We start from the raw sequence: 19,695 nt of genomic DNA on the forward strand, positions 1-19,695 counted from the left end.
ACATTATCCTTAGCTTCATAAGTACCAAACGAAGTTATCATATCTTTAACATATTCTTTCCACGCGTCAGTGCAAAGACGACTTTTCAATTGCGTAGCCTCTTGTTTGGAGACCAGAAAGAATTGACTGATTCGGTTCAGGTCGCAGAACGTTTGGCCTGGCTTGTCTAGATTTGTGGTTATAATCTGAAATAAAATATTTTGGTATTTAGTTTAGTTTTATGTTAATTGTTTAACATTGTTTTTTGCTATTGTTTGTTTGTGGAGATTTAACTTCACTTATCTAAATAAAATAAATATCTAAAACTTTTTATGGTATTTAACTATTATCGTTTGAATTTGAAATAAGCTGCGATAAATAAAACTTCTTATTTCGATAATAATGTTTCAATACTTTGCCGTAGCATTTTAATCACTAGCCAATCGAATAATCCTGAATATTTGTAACATATCTTTGATTTTTTTTATTAAAAATCGCAAAATACACACTTGCGCTCTCTCTGGATCAGCAAGCCCCTCTAACCCCTTCGCTATAACAGCTAAGGGTAACCCCACAAGCACCCTCACCCCCTTGGGGTTCCGCAGGGATACGTCATGGATCGTCTGTTCTATATTAGTGTTGATGTTGACCATCCTATCCGCTACTTGTATTAACTTCGATAGAAGGGTGGAATAGAAAAGGACTTCATGTTTTTGCAGTTTCGTGAGGAATTTTAGCATCAAGTTTGTTATTCGGGTTAATCTGAAAAGCAAAGGAAAATTAATATCAGTTTAATTATAGTTATTATGCTTGCGGTAGGTTATTTATACTGAATTTTAAATAGTTTTTTTAATACTTACATATTGTATACATCTATAGTTGTTTCATTGGCTGTTACATCTTGAGCAACATCTAAAGCATTATTAAAAACATTAGACATTCTATCAAGTTGTGCATTATTGCTCTTATTTGCAGATTCATCTTGTTTATTAAGTATTTTGTTTAAATATTTGACTCCAAGAACGAATGCTTCCGAAACATCTTTGATTGATTTGAAAGACTGAGTATCACCAAAGGTAGGTTGAAATAGATCCATGAATTTGTTCACCCTGAAACAAAAAGCAGAATAAAATGTGAATTAGGTATTATAAATAAAATTTAAATATGCTAAAAATACAGTATTGAAAAATAATGTGCTTCACCTTGAATATGAATAAATTAAGAAATATTTCAAGGTATTTTTCTGGTAATATCCAAACTTACATAGACAAAGGCATGTAACTAAAGTCTCCTTCATCTCCAAAGAAGATCCCGCTCAATTCCGGAGGTAGAAAGCTTCTGATGGAGAGCATCCTGAGTCCCGCTGTGGCCATCTCACCCAGTTCGGTCAAGCGTGAATCGCCTGATAACTTGCGGTACATGTTGCCAGCCTGGAATATTATTTTTAAAATTATTTATAATTCAGTAACTTATTATATTATGTTTATGTCTCTTTCGTGACTCACCATTGTAATATATTTCCCTATATTAATTTCAGGTAGTAAGTCAGTGATCGTTTTCTGTAAATCACTTTTAGACAGAGAACATAAAACTTTGACAAATTCTTCTAAATGTTCTTGATTCTGTACTTTTATTAAATTTTTCATTGAATTTATATCGCATCTGTCCAAGTCACCACTCATAATCTGAAAATAAAATAGACTCTTTTCAATATGAATTACATATTAATAACACAATTAACTTATTTCATGATGCAGCTGAAAATAATTCTTAATAATGACATTAGCGATTAATTCAGGATTTTCTAAGTTTATAAGAAAGTTTTAAAAGTGGTTAATAGGTTAAAAAAAATTGAAGGCATAAATAAGGCTTAAATACTTACGGAACCCAGACTAAGTTTAGCAGACATCACACTATTTATTACATTATCAGATAAATCCATGTTACTAGAGAGATATCGTTTAACGCGGTTCGGACTTCTAAATAAATCCTTCACGTAGATACCGTTTTCTGAAAGAAGTAAGAAGTTATATTTTAAGTTATTAAATTAACACAAATACAAGCAGATAGTCAAAGAAGGAGTCAAGTCGTTTCTAACATTTACGTTTTCAATTTAAAATACGTTTGTATTATTAGGAACTAAGTAACATTGTGTTTGAATGAGATTATGTTTTTTTTTATATCTGGTAGTTAAATTGCCCAGATTTTTTGTGCAAAATGAGCATTAGCAGCAAATGGTCCATTTTACATATAATATGTAGAATTTACGAAAATATATTTAAATGTGGATACAAAATAAAAATAAAATAAATAAATAAATAAAATCTTTATTTTTCCATACCTTCAATTACACTGTGTATGCCACTCAATTTATATAAACACAATACTTAAAACTATGGACATTATCGTCTAAACTAGGCCGAGCCTGTATCTTAGACGATAATATCTTCCCACTATGTAATATAAACTAATTATTCACAATAATACAAGCGTGATACGAGCGTCAAAGTTACAAAAATTATAATAACAAAGACGGTAATTTGACATTTGCGTACTTGATAATTCTTAGAATATTGGACCTAATTAACCGATCGTTGGTGACGAGTAAAACAACAACGAAAGTTATGGACTTAAGCTCAATTTTACAAAACATTTAATTTAAAAAAGGATGTGTACTTAAGTATATTATATTGATTTTATTTGTAGTGATTGTGATTAGATTTTTTTTTATGTATTGTTATTTAATTTTGTTTATTAAATTTAAGTTAATAATGTTGATTACATATTTTATTTGTTTGAAGATAAGTAGATCGTTGTAGAGCTTAAATAAATAATAACAAGCACAATTATACCTCAGGAAACTGACTATTTTCCACGTAAAAATTAAATAAATACCTAGTTACCTACTACAAATAAATAATTAAAACTTTATTAAGAAAATAACTCACTCGTAATATCCAGAAAAGCTGGTTCATCAGCCACATCAGCCAGCGTGGATATTAACTTGAGTGCATCTGGAATCGAACCTGCGACTTCCACTACACTCGCGTTGGATATCAGCGGCGCTAGCTGCCTTTGGAGCTGGGTTAACCTAGAAATACGTATTTTTTTGAGTAAGTATTTTCAGTACAAAATTTGAAAAAACAAAACTATATATTATGATTCAGTAAAATATAAAATAAGTATTACACTTTGTTTATTGCAAAAAAATTGTCTTACAAAATATCTACATATTAAGTACCTAATTGAATGATTAATTATTTACTTAGTACTTTACTCATATAAGTAGTATGAAATAAGTTTTACTTAGCAAGCTTAATTAGCTATCAATTTTGAAATATTGAACCAACTTTATAAAAAAAACACTAACTTGGACTTCTCATAAGTGGGTATCTCCTGAAACTCATCCATGGGAGAGCATTCATTGTTCACGTTGCAAATAAACGACTGTAGAAATGATAGGACTCCAGCGCTCGGTAGACTACGAGCTGCGAATTGACCTGCAAAACGAAATAAATATATATAAGAATATAGTAAACGAGATAATTCGGTTGTCGCTAAATACTAATAAAAATAAATACCTATAATGTTATAATTTATTGTATAATAGAGCGATATTGCAGAAATCAATTTTAAATTCTGTTTCAGTTGATTACGTTTATTTCATTTATAACAAATATTGCCTGTTTATTGAATACTAGCTGCGCGCCGCGTTTTCACCCGCTGACCCGCGTGGCTCCGCTCCTGTTGGTCTTAGCGTGATGATATAATATAGCCTTCCTCGATGAATGGGCTATCTAGCACCGAAAGAATTTTTCAAATCGGACCAGTAGTTCCTGAGATTAGCGCGTTCAAACAAACAAACAAACTCTTCAGCTTTATAAGTATAGATAGATATTTCGGATATAAATTATAGATATATCAATGTACATATTGAACAGCCAAGTTTTCTTCGCTTCGCATCTTCATTCATCTTTGAACATTCTTTTGACAGCTATTTAGGTACTTAAATATTTAATTTCATAAATAGTTCGAAAAATATTTTTACTTATAACTACTCTTAAATCTACTTAGGTAAATGATGCACTTACATGTAGGGAAGTCTTGATTATCAATATTGTACCGGACTATACATATACTGGAGACGACGCACAGCGCCCAAATTATTCCAGCTATCGTTATCTGAAACATAAATATTTAATTACAATGTAAATTGTAATATTATGTATTTTCTTTGATGAAAATATGCTAAAAATATTGGTAGTTAAACCGTAGAAATTAGAATTCACAAAAAAATACCGGTACTTATACTATAAATAGTAAAACTATGGAATAGGAAATTTTTTTATAATAACTAAGTAATATTTTTTTCTGAGCTTGATTAGCATAATATATTTGCTATAGTTTCCCTTAAATACAAAAAAATAAATTTAAAATTCCACAATACTATACCTATGTAATAAATCGCTTACATAATCGTAGATAATTTATTGGCCGATCCATTGACCTTAAGATCAAATAAAATTATCGATTCCAGTATCCTTACTATATTATTTTCTACTTGTAATTTATAAACCACCTTATAAATATTGTAATGTAGGGTTTTTTTTAATATTGAGAAGTTACATACATTTTAAATGCATACAATACAACTATTTATTGTCCTTCAAAAGTTCAAGTAGATATAACTAAGTAAAAATAAATGCTAACACTGGGTATGTTTTTGATTAAACAGAATCGTTGAACATATCAACTAGTTTCATATATATATTTAATTTTTTAGATTTGGTCTTGAATATTACACGTATTATCTAATCGAACTACATGATCAACTATAAGTTAAAAAATATTAACTGGCACGAGCTATTATATTCTGGCACTGTCAATGAAGCTGTTGATGCATTTTATAAGGTTATATATTCCTGTATTGACGAGTATATCCCTATTGTCAGACTTACGTCTCGGTACAATTATCCCAAATGGTATACACCAGCACTAATTAATCTTATTAAGGAAAAATCAAAAATTCATACTAAATGGAAAAAGTTTAATAATCCGTGCGACTATGCCGCTTTCTCTCTTCTCAGAGCCCGTGTTAAAAAATTGCAATTAGAATCATACAATAAGTATATACACCGTTGTCAAAATAGCATTATAAATTCACCAAAAGAATTTTGGACTTACATAAAAAACAAGCGGTCTGACCATAGTCTGCCGCAGACAATGTCTTATAAAGGGCGTCTATTAACAAACGGACAAGATATTTGCGACTCATTTAACGAATATTTCCGAAGCGTATTCCAGCCATGCGATCAATCAATCCCCAACTACGCTAAAGAAGCTAATATATCCGATAACCTTCATTCCATTGAGGTTAACGTGACTATACTTAAAAAAATATTTAAACAACTTCATCCTCGGAAAGGAGCTGGTACTGACGGCATACCTGCAATTTTTATAAGAAAGTGTGAATCTGGCCTGTTATCTCCCCTTTTAATATTATTTAAACGCTCTTTTTCGGAAGGTATTTTCCCTAACAGATGGAAAGAGGCGCAAGTCGTACCAATACATAAAAGTAAATCTAAAACCGATATAACGAATTACAGAGGAATATCAATGTTGAATATATTTGGAAAGCTTCTTGAACGTATTGCTTTTAACAACATATATTTTAGTGCTTCAAGATGCATCCCTAATAATCACCATGGCTTTATTAAATCGCGAAGCGTTATCACCAACTTGCTTGAGTTTACACATGACATAAACAGAGACCTAGATGACAATTCTCAAATTGATGTTATCTATACGGATTTTGAGAAGGCGTTTGATAAGGTGGATCACAATATTCTATTAATGAAACTTTTTGCCATTGGTATTAGAGGCAACCTCCTAAGATGGACGGAGTCCTATATAAAGAATCGAAGTCAAGCAACAGTACTAGGGGGTTACAGATCAGATTTTATTACAGTGACATCCGGTGTTCCTCAAGGTTCACATCTCGGACCGTTATTTTACAACGTATTTATCTATGATCTATATGAATGCTTTTTTAATTCTAATTTCCTCGTATTTGCCGATGACAAGAAGCTTTATAAAAAAATCTGCTCCATAGAAGACTGTCTCAAACTGCAAAGTGATCTCAATCGCCTTTCCCTTTATTACAAAAATAATAAAATATCGGTTAATATAAACAAATGTCAAATAATCACTTTTACACGTAAGAAGAACAATGTTATTAAATTTGATTATAGATTAAATGATGAAATGCTTCAAAGAACAAATCAAATTAGGGACTTGGGTGTTATCCACGACACAAAACTGTCACATAATGATCATGTCGAGTATGTCATGCAAAAAGCTTATAAAAATCTAGGATTCATACTTCGCACTAGTGATGCATTTAATGACATTCTATGTTTAAAGGTACTGTATTTCGCGTATGTACGTAGTGTGCTCGAATTTGCGAGTTCTATTTGGCGTCCAATCTATCGTTGTCATATTGAACGGCTAGAAAAAATTCAAAAAATCTTTGTAAAAAAGCTAAATTTTTTATGTCATGCTAATCCAGCTGACTATCTCGAATCTTGTGCACTCCACAAATTAAATACCTTAGAACAGCGAAGGGATATAATTGATATGATGCTCTTTTATGATATTGTAAACAATAAGTTGGACTGCCCGAATATTCTCAGCAATATATCTATTCAGGCGCCATCGCTCCGCACTAGACACACACACTTATTCAGAGTACCGCATGCATCAACCAAGCATCTGCAACACTCAGCTCTTTTTCGTTTGCCAGATATATATAATAAGAAATTTTCTAATGTGGACATATTTAAGACATCTCGCTCAAATTTTAAAAAAGAAATCACTTTTTCCAATAATTCATAATAACTATTATATAATATAGGTTTCAGTACTTAATTTTTAGTTACTTAAAGTACATACATACATACTCTCATTCACACACTCACTCACAACAGACTACACACCATACCTACACCTACACTCATCACAATAGTATTTTGTTTATTATTTTAACGTATATCTTTTCCTCCTACTTTCTTACTCAATTTTCTTTGTCACATGTTTATTATAATAATTCTATTAATGGAATTCCTTTTTATTGGCGTATTGTTCAATTATTATGTAATTATTGTAAGAATAGCTGTAAGGAATCAGAAATAAATAAATAAATAAATAAATAAATAAATAAGATTGGTAATTTTGCTTTATACCCCCTCTTAACAGCCCAGAGCCCTTCGCCCTTTTGCTTACGACAATGTGGTAATGTTACACCTACCTGTTACAATGGTAGTGGTACCTACATATAGATGTATGTTTTATATTTATCATTATGTGTTCTTATGCAATCTATGCATGTTTTTTATAAACCGTTTGAGTAAGATATTACTCGGTATAACATAATTAATTTATCAGAACGTTAATTATTATGATATCTTCATTCATGGTAATTCATTGGGAATAATTTATAATCACCTATAGTAATTTTCCTACTAATTATCGTATAAGCGTAAATTTTTAAACGTTTAGAAGGATAGAAATCGACTCGTTCATCTTTTTTTGGTTCGCGTTTTAATACAATACAAGGCGAATAAAAAAAAAGCCAATACCTACATAAGTAGAGTCAAATAACTCGACTTTTTTTTAGTTTTTATAAATGATGTACAATGTAGTGGGGAAATTGTGCATAAAAAGAATCTTAATCTTAATATACTATTATAAAGGCGAAAGTTTGTAAGGATGTATGGATGTATGGATGTATGGATGTTTGTTACTCTTTTACGTAAAAACTACTGAACCGATTGCAATGAAATTTAGCACACATGTAGAGGGTAACTTGGATTAACACATAGGATAGGTTTTATCCCGGAAATCCCACGGGAACGGGAACTATGCGGATTTTCCTTTGAAAACGCGGGCGAAGCCGCGGGCGGAAATCTAGTATACCTATAAGAAGGCAGGTAATCAACTATACATACCTATCAAAATTTTTTATATGAATTTCAACATAATATTATACAAATATTATCTATATATCAAACTCATAAAAAATGAACCTTCCCTGGTAACAATATAATTTTTGAAGTGAAACTTCTTTATCGGGGTTGGAAAAAAATTTAATGCAACATTTTTTCGTTACGCGTGACATTTTTCCGTTACGCGCCATCTTTGATTCGACGGTCTTCTGTAAAGTTGCATATACAAATTATTTTTTGAAAAATAAGGTCATAAAGAATTAGTTTCACTTCTTACGTGTGTACAATAGTACTACACTACTAGTACACGCACACATTTTTATTTAAGTGTATTAAGTATAAACTGCTACAAATTCCCAACAAAAAATCATTCCATACCGGTTTCCTCTTCCGCACTAGATAGTCCTTCCATAGCAGCAGCCGCAGCTGATCGGCCGCCATCTTGTTTCACCCCCGCACCATTACTGGAAGCAATTAATTTTATAAATATATTTATTTGATAATTAATTGAGGTACAATGCTAATACATGTAGATCTTATGGTTTACACGTTTCCAAATCAGTAGGTAATATTAGAGTTGTACAGATGGGGATGAAGGGGAAGATTTGTCTGTGTATTAGTTTTTTAATTGTTGAACATAATTTCATTAAATTTACCAGAATATAAGAATATAGAGTATACCTATATTTATCTAAATCGGAGAAACAATGAATGTTACCGTCTAAGGCAAAGAAAACTCTAAAAAGTCTAAGGTTACCGTGATCGCGTTCTTGTTTTTCATACATAGACACGTAAATTTTAATAATTTTAAAATATTATAACCATGGACCATAGAGGCATACATAGTAACTCAATGCCATGGACGTATATTTTTTATACGTCCATGATTATAACATTCATATTTACATAAGTAAAATGAATAAAAATTTGCATTTAATCACTATTAGCTACATAATAGCTGTTTTTATTAAAATAACATTTATTTAAGTACTTTTGCAATTTTTTTTGCATTGATACAACGTCCTAGCTAAAATAAGGTTAATTTTTTATTTGATTGTAGGTATAACAAAAAATAGCGAAGCATTATTACCAAAAAATTGTGGTAACAATGCATTAGTTCCTATTTCCTTCACACAATTAACTAATTTATAAATAAACATTTAAAATAATAACAATTCTATGGTAATAATTATCTTGTAATTATTTTCCCGCGCTTACTACCGACATAGATAAACAGATGTATGTTTTTTTTTATAATGCGGCCAGCTGTATTAAAGTGTTTTTTATGAAAAATAAAAAAAAAACGTAAATGCTATGGATTTACATGACGTAATTGCCTATGTAGATATAAGAAATATTTAACTATGATCTACGTAATATTATTTTAAAGCTTCCTAATTAGTGGTAACTTGGTAAGCTTTTATGGCTATGTAATATTTTATGTAGATGTATATTTTTCATTAGCATGTCGCACAAAAGGTGCTAATTGTATAAATTTTATCATTTATTTTATACGGAATACCTGTCATACAAAGAGTTTTAAACACTGGGTTTAAATAGGTTATAAATAAGTATGTAAGTTTTTAACTTATCATATAAATAATGATATGCATTGTTAGTCCATTGAATAAAAAGTTCTAGAGTGCGTGAGTTAGTAACGTAAGATGTTTCTTCGGAAACATGTCCAGAGTCCCTAGGTAATAAACATACTAAAACCCCGGGACACTAGGAGGAGCCCCGGAGTGGGGGGAGGAGGGAAAAGGTCCATTTTTTTCATTTTTCGCTTAAATCTCAAAAACGGTACATGTTAGAGAAAAACTTTCAAGGAAAAGTTGAAAGGCCATAAAATTATCTACAAGTTGTACCTAAATTATTTTTTCCTATATCCTACCGTTTCTGAGTTACACGCAGTAATAAATGATTTTGGCTCAAACAATTTCCCCATACGATCAAAAAATATTTCTTTCTTCCAAAAAAACTCAAATGTGCAGCTTGTGACCGGTACTGATAGATTGCTCTTAATTAGGTCTATAATTGGTAAAATAAACACATTCCTCCATGGAAGCCTTTAGGAGGAATCGATTGCCAAAATATTATATTAGGGTAGTTTGAGTTACTGAACTTGATCTTTTCATTTTTTTCTTCCAAAAAACTCAAAAGTGCAACTTGTGACCGGTACAGATAGATTGCTCATAATTAGGTCTATCATTGATAAAAATACCAGATTCCACCACGGAGGCCTTTACGGGGAATTGAATTTTATTAGGGTAGTTACGATACTTGAACTTTTTATTTTTTTTCTTCCAAAAAACTCAAATGTGCAACTTGTGACCGGTACTGATAGATTGCTCTTAATTAGGTCTATAATTGGTAAAATAAACACATTCCTCCATGGAAGCCTTTAGGAGGAATCGATTGTCAAAATATTACATTAGGTAGTTTGAGTTACTGAACTTGATCTTTTTATTTTTTTTCATCCAAAAAACTCAAATGTGCAACTTGTGACCGGTACTGATAGATTGCTCTTAATTAGGTCTATAATTGGTAAAATAAACACATTCCTCCATGGAAGCCTTTAGGAGGAATCGATTGTCAAAATATTATATTAGAGTAGTTTGAGTTACTGAACTTGATCTTTTTATTTTTTTCTTCCAAAAAACTCAAAAGTGCAACTTGTGACCGGTACAGATGGATTGCTCATAATTAGGTCTATCATTGATAAAAATACCAGATTCCACCACGGAGGCCTTTACGGGGAATCGAATTTTATTAGGGTAGTTACGATACTTGAACTTTTTATTTTTTTTCTTCCAAAAAACTCAAATGTGCAACTTGTGACCGGTACTGATAGATTGCTCTTAATTAGTTCTATAATTGGTAAAATAAACACATTCCTCCATGGAAGCCTTTAGGAGGAATCGATTGTCAAAATATTATATTAGGGTAGTTTGAGTTACTGAACTTGATCTTTTTATTTTTTTCTTCCAAAAAACTCAAAAGTGCAACTTGTGACCGGTACAGATAGATTGCTCATAATTAGGTCTATCATTGATAAAAATACCAGATTCCACCACGGAGGCCTTTACGGGGAATTGAATTTTATTAGGGTAGTTACGATACTTGAACTTTTTATTTTTTTTCTTCCAAAAAACTCAAATGTGCAACTTGTGACTGGTACTGATAGATTGCTCTTAATTAGGTCTATAATTGGTAAAATAAACACATTCCTCCATGGAAGCCTTTAGGAGAAATCGATTGTCAAAATATTACATTAGGTAGTTTGAGTTACATACTGAACTTGATCTTTTTATTTTTTTCTTCCAAAAAACTCAAAAGTGCAACTTGTGACCGGTACAGATAGATTGCTCATAATTAGGTCTATCATTGATAAAAATACCAGATTCCACCATGGAGGCGTTTAGGAGATATTGAATTTATTAGAGTAGTTAGGTAAAATAAAAAGCTTTCGAATTTTTCACATTTCATGGGATGTAGCTCGAAAACGGCTGCGAATAGAAAAAAATGATTGAGGTACAACTTGTAGATAATTTTATGGCCTTTCAACTTTTCCTTGAAAGTTTTTCTCTAACATGTACCGTTTTGGAGATTTAAGCGAAAAATGAAAAAATGGACCCATTCCCCCCCTCCCCCCACTCCGGGGCTCCTCCTAGTGTCCCGGGGTTTTAGTATGTTTATTACCTAGGGACTCTTGATATGTTTCCGAAGAAACATCTTACGTTACTAACTCACGCACTCTAGACCCCCTTGGAGGGACTCATTCAATGGACTATGTGTTTCATTTTTTCGCAAATTTATGATATTAGCCTATAAAAGGTAGGTACATGAATAAAATTGACTAAACATGATAATTATAAGCACGATAAAGTCAGATTGTGAGCCTAGAAAAAGAAGCCAGCAGAATAATTATAAGTATTGTTCATCTAATAACAAAATAGTAATACTATAATATTACCTGTGCATATTGCAAATATTCAAACAACATAAATTGGTTATTGTAAAATTTATATTAGGTCAATTTAATCACTTTTAATTATTTATAGCAGTCCATTAACCTTTAAATCGGAAGTACAGTAGAAAAATGTAACAAATTCTTTAAACAATTAAAGCAACGACGTATATTTCACAAATGGCTATTATTTTGTGTATAATATTTGTTTAATTTATGTTTATTTGCCCAGCTGATCCATGCGAAGGCTACTGTATTAATTATTATTAATAGGTACTATAATATCTACTTACAATTAATTAGTAGGTACGTAATGTACGTAATGTTTTTGTCTTTCGCATTTCCTTAGTAATAAGCGCAAGTATGTAATTAAAATTTGAAAATGCTACCCTTAGAATTAGAATTAGTGAGAGAAATTAGGCCCTTTAAAAAAACTAAGGTATATTTGTCAAGATTCGAGTCAAAATTCTAAAATATAAACTTTCGTTTGAGACACCCTGTAGGTATAATACTATACTAGTACCAGTAATTCTGTGCCAGTACTAACTGTTCAGTGGATGACAGGCCACGGTCACGCGATAGGTTCGACCCCCGGACGTGACAGGCGAGATGAGCCTGTCATTACACGAAGGACTTTTATCAAGCATTACGATGCGTTTTGGAAATTATTAATTATGGTAATTCTTGGCTTCGGACTGGTGAGTTTGCGCTAATGGGTACTTATGGGAGATTGATAGGCATGTTTATCAAGTGTCTAGTTTTAAACATAGGTAATTATTTAATGTTAAATGATGTGTCGTTGTTCTAATCTATCGAAATCCGATATTCAATTTTATATTAGAAACAATCGAAATTTAGAAGTAAAAATATCAATTGAACGATTCTGAGCCCCAAAAAAAACATAATATGAATTAGATACAAGGGGATGCATGTGGGAGAAAAGGGGAGAAAAGATGTCTATGAAAATGTGTCAATCAAAAAAGCGAAATTGGCGCTGATTATTATGTATCACTAGCTTTAATTTTAGAGAAACCATTTAAAGTTGTACAACATTTAAGCTTTCACTTATGCATTTAATGCAACTTATTACCTAACTGTAGGAATCATAAAGAAATATCTTCTATGCGTAGGCCGTAGACCGTACGTATACAAGGTAGAACTGCCAAGTTCGCTATTAGCGCCCTTTTTAAATATTTAACTATTCCAATTTCCACGGACACTTTCCGTTACGGTACGATATAATGCTTTCCTTGCCCTAAAATTTGGTATAAAATGTATACATATACGTATATTAATTATTCGCCATAGTTAATTTCATTTGGCGCGCTTTTAACAACACTGTGCATTCTTATCTGTCACGTGAACTGTCATACTGACATAATTCTAAAACGTGAGAAGTTAATCCTTTTTTTATTTATGAATTCATAAATAATGAACCAAGTATGCCCTTTATGTAATGAATGATATAGATTGATGATTTGGTATAAATAGCAAGTATGGCTTGTATTTCAATAGCTAGGAAGCCGGAGTTTTAAAAATTACAATTTTGAATTTACCATCGTAAGAATGCACTTTTTTTATTCAAAGTTGACACCTTTGATATTTGATAAACTCAATAATCAGCTCTAATATTTTCTAAAAATTTTATTTGAATATGTTTTGCATAAATCATACCTACCATTGCAATAGACATAGTATATCCCGGGATCGAAAATAAATAGGGTTTACTAATTGTTCGATTTAAAAATAATATTATCGCAATTGCACAGATTTTTTAAGAATGAGCATGTAGAAAATCTGGGAAATAATTATCGTTATGTTATTATCTGTGGTTATTATAAAGCCATATCAAGAAGCTTATATCTAATACACTGGAAATTTCAGTATGAACATTAACTTGTAACAAGAAGCTTCTTGTGCCATATCAAACAGATAATGTGTATATATGTCGTGATGTAAATAAACCTTTTTTCGAACTGCATTCGTCAGATTTTTCTTCATTGACACTTTACGTCATAGTCATTGTCTATGACGTAAAAAGCGCGGGAAATTTCCTAAAAACAGAATTGAAACGCTATTTATTGTAGGAGGTAATTTGCGGAATTTTGATCCAACGAAAATTATAATAATAAGGTGATGATAATATGCGTACTATTGTATATTTCCTAATTAAGTCGACATTGACGCTTCCTATTATGTTATTTGCGCGCAATTTTTTTTGGGTAAGTACCTCACTTAATTTTGATAATATGATGATTATAAAGTTTATCGGATAAAAAGGAAACTAATTTCAGGAAATATCAATTATGATAAGGACACCAATATTTATAAATCAGGTATAAAATATAACGTTACATATTTAGGCGTAATAATTGAAGAATGATTGCATTTTTTAATTATTTAAGTTGCATTTTTTTGTTATTTCTGTAGTACTACTAAAAAGTGTGAACTACCTACCTTTTAAAACAATTAATGTCAATTACTCACGAGTTTAAGCACTTACCGAAAGACATAACGGTTTCCTTAATGTGTTAAAAACAGGTTAGTTACCATTAAATTAAACATATTAAAGATGTTCTACTTTTGTCACCGTAAAATGTAGATAATAATCGATCTGGCGAGTTTGTGAATGCTACTAACTAAATGTCTAACCTATTATTTCGTTGTAATATAGAAAACTGCAAATATCCAGTTAAAAAGCCTTGCCGTCGAACTACCACACACAAACTCAAAGGATAAAACAATCAAAAAAAAATAACGATTATTACATCATAATATATCATAAAACTATTTAAAAACACGAGATTTATATGTAATCTCATTCTAATGTATCCTGCACCTTCGCGATGTAATACAGGTATATTTTCGACGAATCTGCATTATATTTCCAAAATTACAATGTACAATTGTATTTTGTATAATCGCAATACCACAGTTAAATATAATGACCGTGGGAATACAGAGTATAATATGCTAAAATGTCTGCATTGTGCATTGGTACAAGAATATGACATAGGTACCTACAGCTTATTAAAATATAGATATGTTTAAGACGATACACAAAAAAAATCTACTGCTTGGCGGGCGGAGTCTAATAGCTCGCTATCGCGAACGCGGGTGTGCGCGAAGTCATTCTTGCAAACTCGCCGCGCTGCCGCTGGCCGACTCGGGACAAACATGTATGGAGTCGTCATACAGTTATAATATTCTTATACATATATTTAATTGTTGATTTATTGGTTTTATTTTCTTGCTTATAAACAAATAATCTTCTTTTTAACAACTACTTAGACATTATTAATAATTATTATTATTTCGTAATGTTTACTTTATTACAAAATAATACAGGTTATAAATAATCTTTAAAATAACAAAAAATATTGTTACTCTGAAAAAATGAAATGGTACTCAATAACGCGGACTACTTAATGGATCATTTCGTAGATATTACGTCATGCCCAGAAATGAAAGGTAATATTTCTGAAAGAAGTTATAAACCCTAATTCTTCTCAGTCAAAGTCAAGAGTGGAAGATATCACTAATACAGTAAAACTGATGCGAAACTTTGGATGTTAATTTGTATATTTTTTTGTTAGTTGTTACTTAATCACGTCAAGACTACATTACCAATTTTGATAAAATATAGCTAATTGCCTGGATTTACACAAAGGATACTTTTTATCCGAACTGAACACTTCTGTGGGATAAGACAGGATTCACGATATAATCTAATTCCACGCGGGCAAAGCCGCGGTCGGAATGATATTTTTTTAAATAAAAAAATTGTTTAAAAAAAACACAAAATATATTGACGCATGTATTTATTTTTGCACTCTATTATAATTGTAATTATTCATTACAAATAATCAAAATAAAATAGCCAGAACAAAGTTAGGCCCTGGTAGGGTAGGTAGGCAGGTACAGCAATGTGAGACGAACACTGGCTTATTTATACCAATAATAATGTATTATAAACATTAAATTAAGTTTACTTTCTAACAACAAAAATACATAATATTAGCTAATGTGAAAGCGAATCAACCAATCATCACACAAAAATGAAATGTGCACACAAATATTCATCCAAATCGGTTCATGTCATTAGGAGGAGTGACTGCAGCGCCATCTTCCGGGCCCAATTGTGTTTCCAGATCACCCAGGAACTCAATTTAATATATGTACTTACACAAAATTTTTCGAAATGAAAACTCACATTACTATGTAAATCTAATACATATTATAAAGGCGAAAGTTTGTAAGGATGTATGGATGTATGGATGTATGGATGTATGGATGTTTGTTACTCTTTCACGTAAAAACTACTGAACCGATTACAATGAAATTTAGCACACATATAGAGGGTAACTTGGATTAACACATAGGATAGTTTTTATCCCGGAAATCCCACGGGAACGGGAACTATGCGGGTTTTCCTTTGCAAACGCGGGCGAAGCCGCGGGCGGAAATCTAGTATGAATATAAACCTGTTTTAGTACTAAGCAATTTCCCGCACAGGTGTAGTAAGTATAAATGAAATAAATATCAACATCAAATTCTTTATACAACATACTTATCTACCACCTTCTAAGAAATGTAATTCTTGAAATGATTTCGTATTTTTTTTAAATATAATACTACTCCAATGAGCTCCTGTTCCATATTATGTCCGCCATACTTCCACTAAGTTCACCATGATTTTTTATTTCTTTGCACTTTGTTGCTTTTTGCTAAAAATGGAATCATGCGATAAAACCAGTAGAGCTTTGATAACATACATTTTTGACTGAATAAAGGTACTTACGAAGGAGTGGATTCACATTGTGAACAATCAGTGGGTTTATTTTCCTTCTGGATTCCGGATTTCTGAAAAGATTATTTATGCTATAAATGAAAAAATCTTACACATTCGTTATGTACTTAAAACAGGGGTACATATCAAACATCGTCTATAATACAATTATCATCAAATTTAAAATAAAACCAACTTACTTCATTAATTTGTTCCAATTGTAAGCATTCTTTTTCCTCCAACCTTTATGTTTCTTCTTCTTATTTTCTTTATTGTCGCCATTTGTCTCATTTTGTCTTATCGTGTTGTCACCCTTTTTTACGATTGCGCGAGCGACACAAGTTCCTCGTGTGACGGCCGTAGCGGGAATGACTCGTGCAGCGATCGGGGTAGGAAGGTACAGGGCGGCTCTCGCTATATTGGCTGGTCGCGCGCTAATTTCAAGTATTTCTTGTTTATTTCAAAACCATCGCATATTTCAAAATTCTAACACGGTAGACGTATAGGTTGTATATTTTATAGTTAATATCCAAAAAGTCGTAACTTTACGTTTGTTATTTTGAAGATGCCAGAGATTAAAAAAAAATAACAATGATAACTTTGTATTTTTTTTCTATCGAGAAAATATCATGGAATCATGTTTCTAAAACGGTAGACGTATTGTGTTACTATTGAACTTTCTTGTAAAGAATTTTCATCACGACAACTTTAATAATATAAAAATTAGGAAGGTTTGAAAAGGGCCGTAAATGTTAGAAAAATTAATTCATCACCTTAAATAAATGGAGAAGAGTCCTACCGAGTACCGCGTCACGGGTTACGCATGTGCGCATGACGGTATGCGTTTGAACGTGATTTTTCTATAAAACGTTGAAATTACGCGGAAACGTGATAAAATATAATATGGATGAATGTACAATTTACCTATTGTAAAGTTTAGTTCTTATGAGCACTACTGTTCTTAGCGATGTTCAGTTTGGTTCTAAAAAATATATTGGATTAAAAATATGGGACCGTGGGACAGATGACCTGATTAAAGTGACAGGAAGCCGTTGGATACAGATTACAGACTATACATATTGAATACTACCTATATTTAGTAGTACCTACTGGAAATCTGAGAAAGATAATCAAGCAGTGGACATCCCAAGGCTTAAAACCACCGTTGTCCGTTATATGATGGTTATATGCTATTTACTCTGTCGTCCTTACCTCAATAATAAATAAGTTAATATGTTTATATGTCAAACATTTGCGTAATTCCGTGAAGCGACATTGTTCCCACATACAATGCTCGCCCGGCGTCACCCGGCATTGTGTGCTGACAAGCAAAGGTTATGCTTTGATAAACAAACCGTTCACGCGTTAGCTGGCTTATATGGTTTTACGTAATCTGATGTTTCTAATTCTGATGAATAAATGGTACCAGAAGAGAAAGTAATTTTGTAAAATGGAATAAGTAAAATTTTAACACGGCCGCAAACTAAGACATAATGTTTACATGAATATGGATTAGCAGACGGTCAAAAATTTGGCATCGTTTATAGTACAGGTTCTTCTTCTTTTGTGAATTAATAAATATTTAAATGTATATAAATATACAAGACAGAAAGGGTCAATGATATTTAATTCTATTTTCATAAAATCAATTTCATTGACCCTTTCTGTTTTAGATTCTTATTGTATTTTGTGTTTCCTCTATTCTTGTAATAAATTAAAATTATAATTCCCAACAAAGGTATAGTTCTGAAAGCAAACACACTTGAATATTAATTAATTTTAAAGCTGTCGCTGCAGCTGGTGCCAATAAACTAAAAATTATATTAGGTATAGGCTCCTTTTTTTCACCAAATAGGTACCTACCTTAGAAGGACTCGAAACGAACGACAAACAAGTACCTATTTCAATTAAAAAAGAACCTTAATTTCCGAGAATACTTTGAGTTAAATAAGATTTCCCATGGCTCTTTGTGATTATTAAGATCGCAGGTTATTAATTATTCTTGTGAAACAACATTGTCACACAGTTTGCAATACAAGTCGAATATTTAAAACTTATATTATAGTAAGAGGTACTTCAATGGAGAAATGACTACTTTGCCAACGTTTGAAAAAGCCGTACATAATCTACTATATAAAAATAAGTCGGGTTTTCCTTCCTGACGCTATGACTCCAGAACGCACGAACCGATTTCCACGGTTTTGCATTCGTCGGAAAGGTTTCGGTCTCCGTGAGGTTTATAGCAAAGAAAAGGTGTCTCTGGTGGCGAAACGGAGTTCACCGGGTTTGCTAGTATTTCAATTAGTAATTACATTTAAACACTAGATTTCCGCCCGCGGCTTCGCCCGCGTTTTCAAAGGAAAACCCGCATAGATCCCGTTCCCGTGGGATTTACGGGATAAAACCTATCCTATGTGTTAATCCAAGTTACCCTCTATATGTGTGCTAAATTTCATTGTAATCGGTTCAGTAGTTTTTACGTGAAAGAGTAACAAACATCCATACATCCATACATCCATACATCCATACAAACTTTCGCCTTTATAATAGTATTAAGATTAAGATTAAGATGTAATTGCAATACTAGCAATATTATCAATTACATAAAAAAAAAACTAAAAGTGCATGTTAATGATCAGCTCGCCTTAGTTTTTCGTATACATATATGATTAAATTTAGAGAGAGAAGAGTGTAGCGAATACATACCTACTTAGTTACTTACAGATGTGTTGCCTCATAAAATAATGTAGGTACATATAACTCGCGCGAGTTAACTTGAAGTGAAAAACAGGAGTCAACGAACATATTTGTAAAACTAAAAGCTATGTACATTTACAGATTTATTATAATTTAAATAAATTTTATTATTGACCAAAAATAATACATTAAAATCTGTGAATTTCATAATATTGATGTTGGTTAAATTTGCATATGTTTGACATTTGATTTAAAATTAA

At 31.6% G+C, this 19,695-nt stretch overlaps 1 protein-coding gene and 1 long non-coding RNA gene across 2 annotated transcripts in view; both read right to left on the minus strand.

Annotated features, from left to right (window-relative positions):
- Positions 1-19,695, minus strand: part of ldd (lipid droplet defective) — a 77,462-nt gene that overhangs the window by 41,920 nt on the left and 15,847 nt on the right. The window contains exons 2-11 of the mRNA XM_089711275.1: positions 8,361-8,446; positions 4,071-4,161; positions 3,350-3,479; positions 2,928-3,070; positions 1,862-1,989; positions 1,485-1,664; positions 1,243-1,409; positions 840-1,088; positions 489-741; positions 3-185 (exon numbers count right to left, since the gene is read on the minus strand). Of these exons, the coding sequence (XP_089567401.1) occupies positions 3-185; positions 489-741; positions 840-1,088; positions 1,243-1,409; positions 1,485-1,664; positions 1,862-1,989; positions 2,928-3,070; positions 3,350-3,479; positions 4,071-4,161; positions 8,361-8,423 (1,587 nt within the window). The 5' untranslated portion in view covers positions 8,424-8,446. The remainder of the gene's footprint in view (positions 1-2; positions 186-488; positions 742-839; positions 1,089-1,242; positions 1,410-1,484; positions 1,665-1,861; positions 1,990-2,927; positions 3,071-3,349; positions 3,480-4,070; positions 4,162-8,360; positions 8,447-19,695) is intronic.
- On the minus strand, positions 16,175-17,374 carry LOC149477097 (uncharacterized). Its single transcript, XR_016317778.1, has 3 exons — positions 16,939-17,374; positions 16,751-16,812; positions 16,175-16,676 (listed from the first exon to the last, which is right to left on the minus strand). It is a non-coding gene; the product is annotated as an uncharacterized LOC149477097 (long non-coding RNA).

This window comes from Colias philodice, chromosome 26 (genome assembly GCF_061535455.1).
Source record: "Colias philodice isolate Cphi_HAF_F1 chromosome 26, ilColPhil1 Martin Lab GWU primary, whole genome shotgun sequence".
NCBI lineage: Eukaryota > Metazoa > Arthropoda > Insecta > Lepidoptera > Pieridae > Colias > Colias philodice.